The 17323-nt window shown below is 56.5% G+C and overlaps 1 protein-coding gene across 1 annotated transcript; it reads left to right on the top strand.

The window, feature by feature from the left end:
• Positions 1-1591: 1591 nt before the first annotated feature.
• CCDC92B (coiled-coil domain containing 92B) lies at positions 1592-11011 on the top strand (the record flags this gene model as incomplete). The annotated part of the gene is made up of 4 exons (XM_082294697.1): positions 1592-1626; positions 6431-6584; positions 8676-8723; positions 10347-11011. Exons 2-4 carry the CDS (start codon positions 6455-6457, stop codon positions 11009-11011), a joined length of 843 nt encoding a protein of 280 aa, XP_082150823.1. The 5' UTR covers positions 1592-1626; positions 6431-6454.
• Positions 11012-17323: the final 6312 nt, after the last annotated feature.

Here is a 17323-nt window from a genome sequence, read left to right as displayed (position 1 = left end):
GCTCCCCCTTCACACAGGCATCTGTCACCTCTTAACTTGTCATTTCAAGAAGAACTTATTTTTCAGAGAACACAAGTTGAGAGGAGGCCCACGCAGGGGTTGGCATGACTGGGTGAGTATTGGGAGGCCCTGAAGCTCACGGTTGCACTGGCTGGGGCTGCAAGCAGATCTCTCTGAATAACTTACTGCAAATAAATTTCTTGTGTGTGCATGTAGAGACCTTCAGACCACACTGCTAATCTTTCCTTCTGATTTAATGATTTCTCCCTTTGTGTGAACTAAACTTAGTCTCCATAGATGAGCCATAACACCAAGCCCGGCCTTCCTCTGCTACCGGAAACAACAGGCCAGGCTGGACCCCACCACTGTGCATCAGGTGAGGGTCCAGTCCTTGCCATTATTGTGCAGAGATGTCACAAATTTTCTGTATCACACCTGGAGCATGCACTTTGCTGCAGGCACAGGGCAGTCTGTCGGCCACAGCACACCCTCGGTGGATCTGTGGAGCACAGACACTCACTCAGAGCCTGGAAGCATTCAAGGGGAGGGAAGGATGTGGGATGGCAGAATGATACCACAAGCCGTACTCTGTGGGCTCCCCTACAACTCCTCTGTGTGGTGGTTGTACAATGGGATATGCAGGATTGCAGCAGTTTTAATGTGAAGACGGCAGCACAATTCAGGTGAGCATCAGAGCAAGAACACTGCACTCTCTGGGCACATTTGGGTTTAAGGGAACGGGAATCAGCAGACTGTCAGCTGACGGGGAGGACGCTACCATTCTCCTGTGCCGTCACTGCCGTGCAGCATGGAACAGGCCACCGCATCCCAGCCTCCCTGCTGGAACAGAGGCGCAAAGGATTGAGTCATCCTTGGACGAGGGGCCCCAGCTGGTCTGGGTACCACAAACAAAAGGCATGAAAAATCAGTAAGCACTTGAATAAACAAATTCTTCTCACCGTCTCTCTGACCACAGCTTTGCTGGTTTGACCCACTGGTTCCCGGGCTGCAGCCGGTACCGGCCCGCATTTGCCTCGCAAACCCCCGAGTGGCGGTGACACTGCAACCCCCGCAGGAGCACAGCGCTGCTGCTTCCCCCACAGACCCAGAGCCCCCCGCTCGGGCCTCCCGGGGCTGCGGCTTCAGCACCGCGGACAGCGGCGGGGAGCGGCGGGGAGCGGCGACCCGAGAGTCCCCGGGGAGGGAGAGCGAGACCACGAGGGTCCCCGGGGAGCGGAGCCCCGGCCGCACCGAAGGTCTAGGGGAGCGGGACCCCGAGAGTCCCGGGGAGCTGAGCCCCCGCTTCAGCGAGGGTCGCGGGGAGCGGCGCCCCGGCCCCGATGCGGCCACCCCGGCGGCGGCTGGCCGCGGCCCGGCCCCGGGGCAGAGTCCCCGGCGCGGGGGTCCGTCCCCGCGCCCGCCGCCGCCCGCCCCGGCGGAGCTCCCCAGTTCCGGTCACGTTGCCGCCTGTTTACGGGCGGCGGGGCCGGGCCGGGCGAGGCGGGGCCGCCGCAGGCAGCGCGGGCAGCGCGGGAGCCGGCGCGGCCCCGGCCCCGGCCCCGGCCCCGGCCCCGCCGCCCCATGACGCCCAGCGGGCGCCCCTTGGGGCCCCGCCGCTCACCCCAGGTAAGGGACCGGCCGCGGGGCGGGGCGGGCCGGCGGCGCGGGGCCGGGGCCGTGGGGCCGGGCTGCGGGGCGGGCGGGGTCCCCGGGCTGCGGGGCGGCCCCGCAGAAGTTGCCCGCAGCCCCGCTGTGCCGGTTCTAGAAGTTGCTTCTCCCGGTACGTGACCCCGCCGGCGCTGTCGCTGCCCCCGCCGCAGCGCCGGTGCCCATCCCGCCGACGGTCTGTCCCCCTGCCCCCCCGAGCCCTGCCGGGCTCTGCCGCCCGCGCCGGCCGCTGCGGAGCTCGGCGCCGGGACCGGGCAGTGTCGCTCCCGAGCCCCCGGCCTGCGAGCGGCACCGCGGGTTCCCCCGCCGGGGAGGAGGACTGGCCCGGAGCGGCGGTGACGGGCCCGGTTCCGCTCTCGGAGCAGAGCTGGATCCATAGTGAATTCCCTCGGAGCCGGGAGGAGAAAGCACGGCCTTGCCTTCAGCATCCGCAGCCCCCTGACAAGCCTCACTGGGGCTGTTCCTCAGGCGGTTGTGCTCAGAGAATTGCGCGAAAACACAATAATGTACAATCAACATCTGTATTGGTTTTATCTTAAATAGATACTGACAGATAATGAATAGCAAACAGCACTCCAAGTGTAATTCTGCCTCTGCTGAGATCAGGGAAGGTTTCCCAGTGACTTTTCCAAGGCCGGGATTTCACCTCTGGTTTCTATTCCTGGCATTGCCACTGCCTCTGTGACCTTCTGCAAGTTTCTGAGCTTCCTGATGCCTGATTTCCCTACATTTAAAGATACACTGGCTTAGTGGCATGGCTGCAAAGTTTATCTTTATATTCTTCGAGCTGTAAATACCAAGCACTATGGATTTCTAATGTGTATCAGTGTTTATTCCTGCATATGTTTTAATGTGATGGAGAAGGGGCTGCTGGCAACCACAGCAGGACAAATTATCGACCTGTTCCTGCAAACCTCATACCCTCTTTGTCCCAGCTAATATGCCATTTATAGGGAATAATAATCACACAGATAAGGGCCGGACCACAGTGTGACAGTGTGTGTACAGAGCTACGTGGATATGCAATACTGCATCTCCCTTTCAGGTGCATCACTGGGATGGAGGGTTTTTCTTGGGTCAAAGTTTTGGGATTCTGATTTACATTGAACAGCAGACTTAATAGAGTTTTGCCCTGGAAGCAAATTCTCAACCAATCTGTCTATGCAAAGGAAATCAGCTCTTGGTAGACTTGCAACTGAATTGGTCATTGTAGCTGCTCCAAGAAGCTGCTTCAGTCATTTTGGTTTGTGAAATAAGAATTTGATAAATTGGGATGAAATTGTAAATCTCACTGGGGTTTTCCAACAGTACTTTGAAAGAAGCAGCTGAGATGAGGAGTCCCAATATGCTTGTCCCAAAGGCCATGGTTGCATAGTTAAATGAGAAGGAGTGCGGAAAAAGATGTGGTTTAGAGGCAGGCACACAGGAAGGCTCAGCAGTCAAGACCATGCCCATGGTCACTCCATGTGGGGAATTGGAAGGGGCTGAGCCCAGTGCTGCCTCATCAGTTCTGTGCTCAAAATCTGGGAGGATCAGCAAGGGAACCCTGTGCCTGGAAAGCTCTCAGTGGTGGAGGAAAGCCCCGTGGATGTCCAGTCTCCCAAGCTGGAGAGAACTGTTCAGCCAGAGCTCTTCAGGGAGCAGGGGCCAGCTCAGGCTGTAGGTGTCACCTTTGAACAGGGGCAAACCACACTGCTCAGCCGATTGCTGCCTCCTTTGCTGCTGTGTGTGCACATGGACAACTCTCAGAAGCACAAAGGCACAGAGCATCCTTCAAGCCAAAGAGGACTATCACTTACTCTTGGCTTTTATTATGAATGACATTGTTTTCTAGAGTTGTAACCTCACAGGTAACTCGTCAAAATCACAGAGTACATGGTCACTGTGACAGCTTCCACCACCAGCTGCCTTGGCATCTTAGAACTAGTCTGGAAAGGAGAAGTAACAGCTACAGCAGCAAGGGAGGGATCGGAGTGGGGGCACCCAAGCCTGTCCCTACTTGCTGCAGTACAACCATCCTTTTGGGAACCACACTCACCCAGCCAGGCAGGAGGAAGGACAGCCCCAGTCACCAAGCTTTGGCTCTCATGTCTGTGGCACAGGGTGAAAGTTCCTGCCATGATTCACTGCGAGTGTTGTGAAGCCCTCGGCACAGGGAGTTTTGGTGTTACCAGCTGGGAGCTGTGTGACCCTGTAAGTGTTAAACCAGCCAGCAGCAGCAGCTAATCCTTATTAACTCCCAACACTGCCCAAGGATCGAGCTGTGTGAAATGACAGAAGGCACACATCAAACTAAAGGCTCAGGATGCTGCTGCAATCCCACTTGCCTTCAGAAGCCTGGAAGAAAGATACCAGCTGTTGAGTTTGGTTCTGAACCCCTTTGGAGTCACAGGTGGACACTGCCTTGGTGACACAAATGCTTATCTGCTGCCCTCTGGTCAAGTTAGGGACCCTCCAACACTGATGCTACCGAAGCCTCAGGATGAGATTGCAGCTTCCTTGACAGCTTTGGCTCTTGCATCATCACCTGTGAGGCAGAGCTGTGAGACCTGCAGAGGGCACAACATGGATCTCTCATCACCCTTGGAGCTGCAAATGGTGAACAGCAGCAGCCTCGGGTCCCCGGAATCCCCGGAGAGCTCTTCCCATCATTGTTCTTGGGCAACAGCACGACTGTTTCGAGCACTGTCCTCATTTCCAATGAAGGCAGCTCCTGCCCTGCTTGCCTCTGTGTTGTTCCCCTGTCTGCCTTTGTGTCCTGCCCCCATGTCCTGCCCTTGCCTCCCTCCATGCCCTTAGTACTGGTGGGAGGTTCATGGCTAAAAAAAACAAGGTGCTCGCTCCCTGATGTGGGCCCTCAGATGTTCCTGCCACAAGCTGAGAGCTGTTTCTCAAGGGAAAACATGAAAGTCATGTTGGACAGGCAAAGCTGATTCAAACCCACTACGGATTTCCCATTGCAGTTCTGGAGACAGACTTTTTTTCCCACATACACAGGTAAATTATGAAGGCTCTTTGCTTCTAAATCAGAGACAACAAATAGATCTCAATTCCAGATTTTTTTCCTTTGACTTTCTTTGCAGCTTGATATCTATCAACTATTTATTTTTGAAGGAAAACATTTTCATTGGTAAAAAAAGAAGTTATTTCCCACTTAAGGGGAGAAGGGAAAGTTCAATGGAAAATTTGCAGCCATTTCTACTAAAGACGTTTCAACTAGACGGAACAAAGTGCTTGAAAATAGCACTACGTGTCCCCTGAGCTTTGGCCAACCTACTTTCTGATGTTTCCTGAGATGAGGTACCACAACTCCCATCAAGAAGCTCAGCCCACCATGGCCAGGGCTGGCAGGAGGGTGTACCCATGGTGTGGTTTGCATTCCTGGTCTCTGGCAGATGCCAGGTAACTCCTATAACTCTTGCACTGGCACCAGGACATACGGCCCTCCAAGGAGGATGGCCAGGCCAGCCCCAGCCGCCTGGCACAGCTGGGTTTGACACCTTCCATAAGGACAGCTACAGGAGAATGCACTTTGGATCATTTCTTTACCAGCAGGTTGGGTGCTCAGCTGTCCCCAGCTAGCCTGCACCCCCCCTCTCATCAAATACAGGAACATGGAGACCTGACTGTAGAGTCGTCACAAACCCGCAGAGCCTTTGGCAGGAACTAAGCTTTGACCTTGGGGCACTGCCAAGACCCCTTACTGTGGGATTGAGCTTAAATGCATTCTGGTTGCAGGAGTTGCAAAATGCTCTATTGTGACCATGCCAGGGGTTCTAGAACAGTGAGCCACAGAGCTTGTTTGGTTCTGCAGTTTCTGTAGAAAGAAAACTGGAGTCAGATATGGGAAGCAGCTGCCTGGGGACAGGATGATGCACTCCATCCCTCAGCCTTGTGGCACAACATCTCCCCATAAAATCATTTTGGCTGGAAAAACCTCTCAGGTCATTGAGTCCAGCCACTCACCCAACACTTCCAGGTTACCTCAATTTGCTGCAGCTTCCCTCCTTCTGGGCTGTGTGTGGGGAGCGAGGACAGATTCCACACACTGCAAAATGGTATTTCCTGGGATGAAGGGTTCTTTCAGGGTTATTTTTATCTCCCTGTGCAGTACAGGTGGGTGGCTTTTGCAGCTGCTTTGCCGAGGCCATTGATGATGTGGTGATGGACCCCCAGCCCAGCTCCGCTGCCTGGCACAACCTGCCAGCAGCTCTTGTCTGCCAGGCAAATTACCAGGGAAGATGTTTCTTCTCCTGGAAGACGAAATGACTCTCCTTGCCATGCAGTGCTGATCGGGTTAGACAGAGCATATTGTATTTTTCATGTGCTGGATCGCTTGCTGCAGTTGCTGCTGTGTAATGTGGAGCTTGTCAAGTGAGAGCTAAAATCGTCCCACCTGGGGACAACGGGGAGCAATCCTGTCCCAGATGCATCCTACTCAGTGATAAAATATTTCCTAGGGCCAATTTCAGAACAGACATGGATGTTACGTTGCCAGGGTTCATGCAGCAGGATTTTCTGCCTGTGCAGTGTCTGAGCAGGCAGGACAGGAGCCAGCGCCTCTGGGGCCGGAAGGAAGGTGAGAGGGCTGAGGCCATTCCCTGGGGATCAGCTGAGCAGAGCTGCTTTTCCCACAGCATCGAGGAGAGCAGGCACCACCCTGCATCACAGGCTCTGCCCCTCACAAGGGCTCCGGGGCTGGGGCTTGCAAATCCAGCGCACTGCTGCACGTTTCATCACCAGCCATCTCCACTCCCCACAGGCCTGGACTGTGAATTTGGTTGCGATGGAGACCGTGTCCCTGGAGCACCAGATCCAGAGCGTGCAGCGACACATCGCTTTCCTGAAGAAGGAGCAGATGGAGCTGCTCCATGACCTGCACCTGGAGATCCTCCGCTTGCAGAAGCACTGCTCAGGTGAGCATTGGGGTAGCCACAACGCGTGGGAGCTGACCGCTCACGGAGCACCTTGGGCAGGAAAGCTCCTGCTGGCACCCCAGGGTGCTCACGCTGGTGCTCGGCAGGACGCAGAGGAGGCGAGTGCCAGGCTGCAGCGCGAGGCTCGGGGCCCTGCCTGGCTGTGGCTGTGGCTGTGGGGTGCCCAGCTGCCAGCCCCCCACCCACAGCCCCGCTGCAGCAGTGTCACGGTCCCCTCGAGCCACCCCTGCAGGAGTGACAGTTCTCCAGCCTTCTGCCACCACTGAACTCATTCCAACTTGTGCTGCTGCTCTCATCAATAATTCAGCCATAGCTAATTACTCCTTGTCTTCCAGCCTCTCATTCTCCCCGATTCCTGGGAAACAAAGAAATGTCTGCACTGATAAATTGGCGATTTTCCCCCATCCCTTCTGAGCTTTTGCTGTTCTGTTTCATTGTTTTAACAGTTTAATCTATGCCTCTTCAGACAGGCAAGACAGTGGGGTTCTCCTGCCTAAATCAAGCTGGGGGGGGGTCTGTCCTCAGGGGCTGAAATGAGCCCATTGCACAGGTGGCTATCAGTGATCTCCCCTTTCCAGTGTGACTCAAGGACAGCCCTGTCTGACTAAAGGGGTCCTTTCCTCCTGGGTGAGGTGTGTGGTTCTGCCAGCAGTGATGGGGGCAACCCCTGGGTAGTTTTAAGGACATTTGAATGTCGTTATCTGGCATTTGAATGTCATTGTCTGGGGGGCATCGATAAATCAGTTTTTCCCCACTGTGGCCCTGTGGAGCCTTGCCTACTGCCCTGCCACTGCTGTTTCTGACTTTTTCACTATCCCCTTGGTCTCTCTGAGGTATCCCTGTGGGAAAGGCTCTCCTCCCCACAGAGATGGTTCTCAGCTGCCCCTCGGGGATCATGGGGATGGTACTGAAGCAGATCCCCACCAGCCCCCTGGCTCCAGCACAGAAACTGGGACCCCAGACTGTGCGTCATCCCTGCACCTGCTCAGCAGGATGATGTCTTTGGAAATAGGCAACTGCTTTGGATTTTATTTGAAATATATCTGAGACTCCAAACCTATTATTTTAGCTTCAGAAAAATAGCACAATGGCCATTGATTCCCACCGGGCCAGTCAGGAGTGCTGAACGCTTTCCAGAAACTGCATTACGTTCTCAGGTACTTCTGCCTTCTCACTACAGATTTGTTTTCCAAGACAGACAGGCAGAGCAGGCTGAGCCAAGCGTTCAGTTTCAGGAGGATGGCAGTGATGAGGATTAGAGTCAACATGAAAGCAGATTAAAACAAAAATGTAGGGCAAAGATTAACCCTTTGAACTCATTTTCAGTGAAAAAATAGCCCCCAAACAGCTGAATGCTGCTGCTGCCACTTTCTTCCTCTGCTCAGGGCTCTCAGTGGTTGGGTGGGCTGTGATAATTAATTCAAAAGGGACTGTCTGTAAGAGTGCAGGGTAAAGTGACCTCCAGAAGGTCCCTGAGCTGCCCTTTGTGAGCTGGTGCTGTAGCCTGGGGCTAGACAGCGAGCAGCCAAAGAGCAGCAGAGAGGAGGTAGCATGTTGGGGCTGAGCAGGCAGGCAGGTGCTGCAGCCCCTGAGATTTGGAAGCTCCATGTTGCCCTGGAGCAGGGCAGCATCCTTCTGCAGGCACATCGTGCTGGGATGAGGCCGTCCCCACTTGCGTCACGTGCAGAGGCAGCGATCAGCCTGGAGCAGTAAATTATGAAATGCTTTGGGTGGCAGCTTACACTTTGGTCTATTTTCAGTCCATTGCTCTGCTCTTTGTCCTGGTTTAAAGCACTGAAAATGGTTCAGCAACTCTCTTAGAAAAAGGAAAGGCATTGTCAGAGGGGCAGAGCCATGAGGCTGCTTAATAGCATATAAATTGCCAGAATTGCCTATTTTTAGCTCAGCCTGTGGCTGGTGCTCCGAGATGGCCACACTCCCATGTGGGCTGGGCAGAGATAGCACTGCAGCCACAGTGATGTCCAGTGCCCCAAAGGGAGCAGGGGAAGACATGGGGAGCACAGAACGGGTGGGATGCTCCTCCTCAGTGCTGTTGGATTTCTCTTCCAGAGCTCACCCATGACCTGGAAATGAAAGAGCTGGAGGCCCGCCAGCAAGGTAAGAGCACAGCTTTGGGCACGAGATAAGGGGGAGCGTGTGCGGAGGCCACCCCAAGAGCCTGCGGCCAGAGGCGGCCCATCAGGGCTGCAGGGAGGGGACATGGACCTTGCCTGAGGGGGCAGTGGGGCTGCGGGTAGCACAGGGAAGGCAGCGTGCACAGCCTGCTGGCAGCCCATAAATGCTGGTGATGCCGGGAACCCCGCGGCCGGCAGAGGATGCTCTGTGAGCAGCCTGGCTCCTTTCCCTCCTCGGTCCCGGAGATGAAACTGAAACTCCTCCCTGGTGCTGCCTGGGCACGGTCCCTGGCACCAAGCCCCAGGCTGTGCTGTGTGCTCAGTGCCAGGGCAGCCGGTCCCAGGGTGGGTGCGGGCTGCTCTCACTGGGGCCAGCGGGGTCCTCACCCTTGGCACCCTCACGCAGTGCCATGGCTGGTTCCCGGGAATTTCGAACTCCCAGACCCTCCCATGGAGCCAGGGGTCCCTTCTCTGCACCAGGGGGCTTTGCTGGCAGAGGGCCTGGTGCCCAACACACCAGGTGCCATCGGGATGTCACCAGCCACAGGGCAATGAGTCTCATCCATGGTGCCTGCCCATCCTTCAGCCTTTTAGAGCTGCACAATCACTTTGCCACGTTTATGGGGCAGCACCTCATTTACGATGCCATCAAATGATTGCTCTTCTGATGCCACTCATGCAATAATTAGTGCCTGCAACTGCCTCCCTAAGACCTCATTATAAAGCTGCAAAAACACTGAGGAGCTGAGGCTGTAAGCGGCTGCCAATCACATCATAAAAAGCAGATTATTGCAGAGGATGGGAGCAGGCCTGGGCAGGCCAGGGAGCGCAGGCAGGTGCCAGCCTGCACCCTGCCAAGGGCTGGGTGCCGGAGCAGGCTGGACTCCTGACCCCAGCCCAGCCCTCCTGCTGCCCACCAGGCTTGGCTCCAGAACCCCAAGCTGCGAATTCCCTGAGCTGCCTGGCCATCCTGCCCCAGGACAGTGTTCCCCAGAACCCGCTCCCCCCTCCCAGGATGGAAGCTCCTTCCCTGCTGAGCGCAGCCCAGTTCCTCCATAATCTTGGATTAGCATCTCCATCCTCACTAACCAGGCTTTGGAGTCCCAGGGCTTGATGCCAGAAGTCCATCCAAAGCTGGGCTCATGGCTTCCCTGCACCATTTCCTTTTCTCTCCCAGCCCATGTGCTCCCCCACACCCTCTGCACACATTCAAAGTCACTTATAGGGTGAAAAACGAGTTACCCAGGGAAATTTTAAAACTGCAGCAAGGTAGAGGCAGCAGGTTCCATGGCAACAACATCCTCCACTGAAACTGCCTTTTGCTTTCACCCTGCATTTGGGTGTTACACATGGCACAGAGCCGGGAGCCTGTGCTGGGGTTCCTGTGCCTGCGCTGGCAGTGAGCCCATGCTGGGGCAGCTCACAGGCAGTTTTGGATCCCAGCTTCAAGGAGCACCCGAGCAGCCTCAATGGCACTGCTGGGACATGCTGGCACCATGGAGTGGTCAGCAGCCACGTTCACGTTGGGAGTGCGTGGGGACCTGCCAGGAGCAGTGGGGCTGAGCCCCTGCTCCCCCTCCTGACCCCTCTGTGCCTTGACCCACAGATGTCCTGGACCGCGAGCTGGAGGAGAAGTGCCGGGCGATGGAGGCCCAGCTGCAGGAGAAGGAGAAGGACAACCTAGAGCTGCGCAAGGAGCTGCAGCACAAGGAGACTCTGGTGGCTGCGCTGCGGTCCAGCCTCCGCAGCAAGGAGCGCCGGTTCTTGGAGGAGCTGAAGCGTCGGAGCCACCGCGTCACCATCCTCGACACCGAGCTGCAGAAGCAGACGGAGGCGGCCGCCTACCTCTCCCTGCAGCTGCACGCCACGGCCCAGCGGCTGCCGGGCCCCCGGGCAGGCGGGCGGCCGCCCCCCGAGCAGCCCCCGGCCGAGGGCCGGCCCCGGCGCCGCGGGCACAGAGCGCCCGCCCGGCGCCCGCCCGGGGACGGCGGCCGGCCCAGGGACCCCGCGCAGGAGGAGCACGACGCCATGCCCGACCCCGCTCTGTTCCTGTACACGGCGCGGCCGCACGGCCCGCAGCGCCCGCCGCCGGAGCCCCCCGGGCCGCCCCGAGCCTCGGCCGCCGCCGCCGCGGGCCCCCGGGGGCAGAGGCTCCCCCGGCAGCCCCCGCAGGAGCCCGCGGCCAGGGCCAGGTCGGCCAAGGGCGAGCCCAGCAAGAGGCAGGGGTCCGGTGCCCACGGTGCCCACGGTGCCCCCCGGGCCCAGGAGTAGGCGGCGGGGGGACGGCACGGCCCGACCGGCCGGAAAGGCCTGAGCCCGGCGGCAGCGGGGCGGGCCCCGGCCGAGGTTCTTTCCCCCATCCCCTTGGAGGGGAAGGGGCAACCGAAAGTGGAGCCCTGCACGCACCTCCCACACACCGGCAGCCAGGGAGGACCCCTCTGCCCGAAAGGTTTGAGCCAGGGATGTTGCCGGCAATGCTGCGGGACAGGGGAGCATCCAGCACCCGGGCTGTGAAGGGGACACGTCTGAGCGCCTGTCCGGAGCTTCCAAGGAAAGAAAGAGAGAAGGAAAGAAGAAGCATTTCTGGAATGAGATTTTCCTGCTGCTGTGGCCCTCAAAGTGGGCGCCGGGTTGCTTTCCCTGGCCCGGGGTGTTGGGAGGTGGGTGTGCAGCAGCAGCAGGCTGTGCAGCACAGGGCTTGGCACCGTGGGATGAGCTCAGCCAGGCCTTCAGCCCTGGCCATCACCAGCACCGGGCACTGGAGAGGGCCCAGGACATCACCAGGAAGGTTCTCCAGAACACAGGCAGCTGAACAAGGTCGATCCTGTGGGTGACGGAGGGATCCCCTTCCACAAGGACAGTGCTGCTGTGCTGGCCAGGCCCTATCCCCACTCTCCCCTGTGCAGTGGTTTGGCTGTCTCCAACATGAATTTCCCCCTCGTCCCGTTTGCACGCAGGACTCAGACAAGGCAGCTGGACAAGAGCCGAGATTGGCAGTCCTGCTGGACACCTTGTGGCTCCTCGGCCGCTGCAGCCGGGCTCCATGTGCTGCTGGAGCAGGGCAGCACCCTGTGCCCCCTGCACAGGGCTCTCCTTGGCACCAGCATTTTGGTTCTCAGTCACATCCACAGCCAGGTCTGGGTTTGCTGCTGAAGGCTGAGCAGCCCCCCGGTCCTCCCCCATCACCTCCCGTCCTTCCCAGCACAGCGGCCATACACAGCTGCCTTCGCCCCGCTGGGGCAGCCTTGCCCCATTTCCAACCAAACTGTCAGCTTTAAAATCCACTCCCTGGGTGTTGTGAAACACCATTAGGAGAGGACACCATTAGGGGAGGGCTCTGGCCGCCAGGCAGGGCAAAGGTCTCTCTGCTCCAGTGCTGCCAGACCTGTGCTGCTCAGGGCAAGCCAAGGGGCCGGTTCCACCCTGGCATGTGGGCTGCCAGCCCTGGGTGGCCCAGCCGGGACTCGGCCCCTGCCTGCAGCCAGCACCTGCCAGGCTGGTGGGCAGCAGCCTCCCACAGGACCCTCGCTGCCTTCGTGGCTGGCGTGGGCAGGAGGGAGCTGCAGGGTGAGATCAGACCCTATTTTCTTCCAATTCAGTTTGAAACCTCTTGAAAGACATCATCCTCACAGACTAGTGTGGCTTGGCCTGCCCGCACTCACCCTCAGTGTGCCCGTGCAGTCAGAGCTGTCTATTTTTGTAGTTCAATATTTATATACTCTATTAAAATGCTTTTATGAGATTCACAGCAGCAGTTGCCAAGCCAGCTCTTTGGTAAAAACGAACCCCAAAGTGTACAAGCTGCACTAGCAGGGCAGAATTTAGCAGCCTTTGTATCTTTTCTTTGCTGTTGTGTGACAGTCAGGCTTTGCAGGCCAAGACCCCTCCTGCTCTCCCAGGGCACCCGTGAGGGTTGGGACTCCCCAGCAGCTCCCATGGTCCCTAACACACCCCTGGTTTTGGGAAAGAGCCCAGCAAAGTCACGCTGGGCAGGGCCCCCTCACAACTCTCAGGCAGCAGCCTGGCTTGAAGTCAGGCTGAGGTGTGCAGCTCCTGGGGCACGAAAGCTCTAATGGGAAATTTTTGAAGCCTCTGAAGTATCTGGAGCTGCTGCCTCAGGAGCGCAGAGCCCCCACAAGCCCCCAGCTGTCCTCCCAGACTGTCACTGCCGTGGGAGGCTGCAGGGAGCCCGGGCAGGTGCTCACAGGCCGTGGCTGCAGAGCCCCACATGCCCAGGGTGCCCGTGCAGGTTCGATGGGTGCAGGGCAGCACGAGGGGCTCTGGTAATGCCCCGCTGGGCTCTGAGCACCGGGAACAGCTGCATGAGGGAGAAAAGCCCTGAGCTCCCGGCAAGGCTGCAGAATGCTTCCCGCCTGTTCCCCCTGCACAGTGATCCAGGCAGGCTCTGCCAGGCCCCAGCTCTGGGGTGAGCTGGGTGTGCTGGGGCCCTGCTGTCACTCACCCACGGGGGCAGTGAGGGAAACTTTGTCCGGTGTTGCACGAGCAGCCCCAGGGCTTCAGCGGCGCAGTTCCGGGAGTGTCTGTTGGCCTCTGGAAATCGCTGTTTCTCTCAGGTTCTGAGAGGTTCTGCTGCGGATTTGTCTCTCCTCTGTTAGGGTGAAAGAGGCAATGCCTGTCCCTGCGTGCTTGGCTGTTCCCGCAGCTGTGGTGTGCACGGCTGTTTCCCATCCTTCCTAGACAATCCTGATAGACACAGTATGTCGCATTTTTATTACAAACTCCTTCATGAGATCATGGTGTTTATGACTGACCGGAGCATTGAAAAGTGGAGGGAGAGTTATGATCCTTCTCCTGTGTAAATACCTTCCTAGCAATCATCATCCGTAGTGCCTAGTATGTAAACGAAGCAACCCTGTCGGAGCTGCAGGGTCCTTTCCTCTCCACCAGTAATTAGCAGCTTGCTCAAGGAGTTGATCTCATTCCTAGTCCCCCATGCCTCCCCCTCCCCGCGGTGCTCCCCGGTGCTGGGCAGGTCTGGAGCCCTGCAGCCGGGCAGGCAGAGTGCCTGCAGCCAGGGGGGCTCCCAAAGGGACGGAGAGGGAGCTCCCCAGTTCCCCCCTTCAAGCCAATGTAATGTGCTTGGGAATGAGGTGTCAGGGTGAGCCCTGCGCTTTTCCTTGGGCACATTTGCCTTGGAGCAGGAAGGATCAGCTCCTGCGTGCTGTACCTGCTTCAGTCACTGCTGCTTTTCTTGGGGGGGAGGGAAGCTCTAGAGATACTATATATACACTTACATATATATATATATATATATATACACACACACATACATGCACTTGTTTTGAAGGGAAAACGCTGTATGATTGTAATAGAAATAATGATGAGATAAATTATTTTAATCTTTGTATTTATATAAAATTATCAAAGAGATCAAAATGATAAAAAAAAAAAAAAATCAAAAAGACAGTACTCCTATTTTTTACTGAGAAGGCTGCTGGAGCCACCAGGAGCCTGAGAGCCACTGGGGCCCAGGCAGGGCCTGTCCTCCCCTCCTCGGGTGGGGAGCTCTCACAGACTCCCCCCATCGCACTGTAAGTTAGCCCTTAGCCTGTAAGGTGTAACAGGGACCTGTAGGTGCATTCAGTCTGTGCTCTGCACTCCTCAGGGGTCCAAAGGGCGCACACAGCTTCGACCTGCACCGTGCACCTGAAAGCACAGGCTGAGGAGCGCAACCGCCGACAGCGACGTGCTCTGTGTGGAACGGGCAGTGTTTGATGTTGACTTGTAAAGCTTAATGATTAGACTGGAAATGGAAGCATAGCAATAACGCTCGGTTGTTAAACAACGTCTTGTGTGTGTAAACCCCCACATGCTGAGAGCTGTCTACAGACTAATAGCCGGGCTCCTCTCCTCTGCACCCCCTTTCACTCTGTAGCTCTGCAGAGGCTTATGGATTTGATGTGTTTGGTTTGCTAATCTTTTCATTATTATTATTATATTACTATTACTATTATTATTTTTCCTAATGCTGTCTGAGAAAGTGATGTCTCAAATGCACCTTGCAGCAGGTGTGGGGTGAGCAGTGGATGGGAAAGATGCACCTGCTGCACTCGCTGCAGCAGAGCCAGTCCTGGCGATGGGGTGCACACTCCCCTGGACTTCCTTTAACCCTGGGCAGATTGGTCAGGAGGTTCTTCTTCTTGACCCTGTTAACTAAAAAGCCATATTTTCTGAATGTGTTTGCTGGGGCTAATCTACATGCTCCCAGCCATGTCCTTCCCATCCCCACTAGGCTCCCAGCCCTCCCACTGCTGCATGGCTGTGTGCTGAGACAGTTTGAACTGGGGCCAGGCCCTGCTGGCTTCTCAGGGGGAAGCTTTCTGTGAATCACCTTACAGCAAGCAAAGCCAGGTTCATGGCCCAGCTGGTGGGTGCTCTGGAGGGACTGAGGGGTGCTCTTTCCTGGGTGCCCAGGAGAGGTGGCAGTGACACAGCACGAGACATCCTGCCTGAAGCAGCTGGAGCCAGCAGTGTGAAGGGATTGCTCTGCTTTTCCCAAGTTCTCCCCAAGCTCTCCACACCGGGAAGGTAAATCAGCAGCACAACGAGGGACTTTGATTTTTGGGGCTTAGGTGAACCTCTCGGAGTCCTTGTGCACCGCCTTGTGAACTGGCTCCTGCTGCCCCAGTGAAGCCACACCACCCTGCTGTTTTCCTAGAACACCAGCCCTCACATCCCAGCAGCCCTGATGAGCCAGTCTAGCTGTAGTGATGCCGCAGCCGCCTCGGTGCACGCCTGTTCTTGTCACCCTCTTGCACTGTCGGCGCCTGGCTGCCAAGTCCTACAGGGAATGCAACAGGAGGGGAGAGAACTCCCTTACGCCTGTGGGTTGCCTCATGCAGGCATCTGAGATCTGCGGATAAGATCAGCAGTGCCGGAGTGCCGGGCTGGGTGAGCAGGAGGAGCTCAGGATCGATGAGCACAGCGGCAGTGGAGGAGCCACCAGACACCGCGGCCTGTTAAAGCACAAGGATCAAAGCACCGTGTCCCCTCGCCATCAGAGCTGCCCTTTGCTCCCCAGGCCCCCATTTCTGCCTTTGTGTCCTCCTTGCCAGCTCTGGCCCTGCAGGGACGCTGCTGTCCCAGCCCCATGAAGGGATGGTGCCTCTGGGCAGGAGGACACGGAGGGTGACACTCGTACTGCCACCACATCTGATCCCTTCATCTCACCCTCTCTCTCCTCACACCTTCGGGCAGGAACAGGGCAGCAAAGCTGCCGGTGTGAGAGAGGAGCACCCAACCCACACCCAAGTGGTGCCTGGTCCTCCCTGGCCAGGGTGTGGTTATGCCTCCTGGCTCTTCCCGATAGATTTCAGTGATCTTGCAGCTTCCAAAAAAGCTCCCCTTTCCTGTTGTTGCAATTATCGCAGGGATTAGATTATCAGGCCCTGGGAATCCCTCAAATCTTTGCATGTCTGAAGCAGCAAACTCTTTCTGCCCAGGGGCTGTGGGTATGGCGCTGAGCTGCAGCCCCTTGGCCCTGCAGGGACAAGCACTGTCTGTATGTTTCAAGGTCAGGGTCACCCCAGTGGGCTGAGAACATCACCTCTGTCTGGCCAGAGCTGTGCTGGGACCCCTGGGAGGGCTCTGGCAGAGGGATGAGGAGGGTAGCACTTCTGGTCTCAGCTCCCCTGGTCCCAGAGCAGCTGCGGTTTTGTTGGAGCAAAAATATTGTCCTTGGCTGAGTGTGAGAAGCTCAGTGAGAACAATAAACGCCTGTGCCTCGTGCTGGGGAGCGCCGCCGCAGAGGGACAGATGCCAAAGGTTTGACACTGCTCTGCTTTATTTGAATGTTCATTTTGCTACGTCACCATTATTTGCCAGGGTGATATTCATGTTGACTTTGCTTTTTAACCAAGTGCTTTTCAAAATGTGTTAACACCCAGAGACTAGAGTATGGAGCTGTACTTTAGAAGCTGTTGTAATATGCCTTTTTCTTAATAAAGAGATTGAAATCTGCAGAGGGTTGTACTGTCCTACCCCAGAGCTCAGAACCTCCAGCCACAAACCATAAGCATCTCTGCCTCCATCCCAGGACTGGCTCCTACCTCACCCCCCCAGAGCTCTTCCACAGCTCCGGGGAATCCTCAGAGTGACCTGCAGTCCTTACAGGGGGCCTGCAGGTAGATGGGGAGGATCATTATCAGAATCTGGAGCGCCAGGACAAGGGGGAATGGCTTCCCGCTGCCAGAGGGCACAGTTAGATGGGATATTGGGAAGATTCTTCCCTGTGAGGGTGGGGAGGCCCTGGCACAGGTTGCCCAGAGAAGCTGTGGCTGCCCCTGGATCCCTGGCAGTGCCCAAGGCCAGATTGGACGGTGACACCAAGAAACGGGAAATAAATTCTCCAATCAGTTTGTTTGGTTAGAAAGTCAACATTATTCAGCACTGGGTACGTGTGGGATTGTTCCACCTAACATGTATGGCAATTATCAAAACTTTTAACAATTTATATATTTTACCAAACAATGGAATTAGTGTTCATTGGCTAGAAGTTACATAGTTCTCTTATTAATTAGTATTCTCTCTTCTGTTGGTTAATGATACTCTCACTTCTCGTGC

Source organism: Coloeus monedula (genome assembly GCF_965178545.1).
Source record: "Coloeus monedula genome assembly, chromosome: 20".
Lineage (NCBI taxonomy): Eukaryota > Metazoa > Chordata > Aves > Passeriformes > Corvidae > Coloeus > Coloeus monedula.
This window is presented reverse-complemented; position numbering and strand designations above follow the sequence as displayed.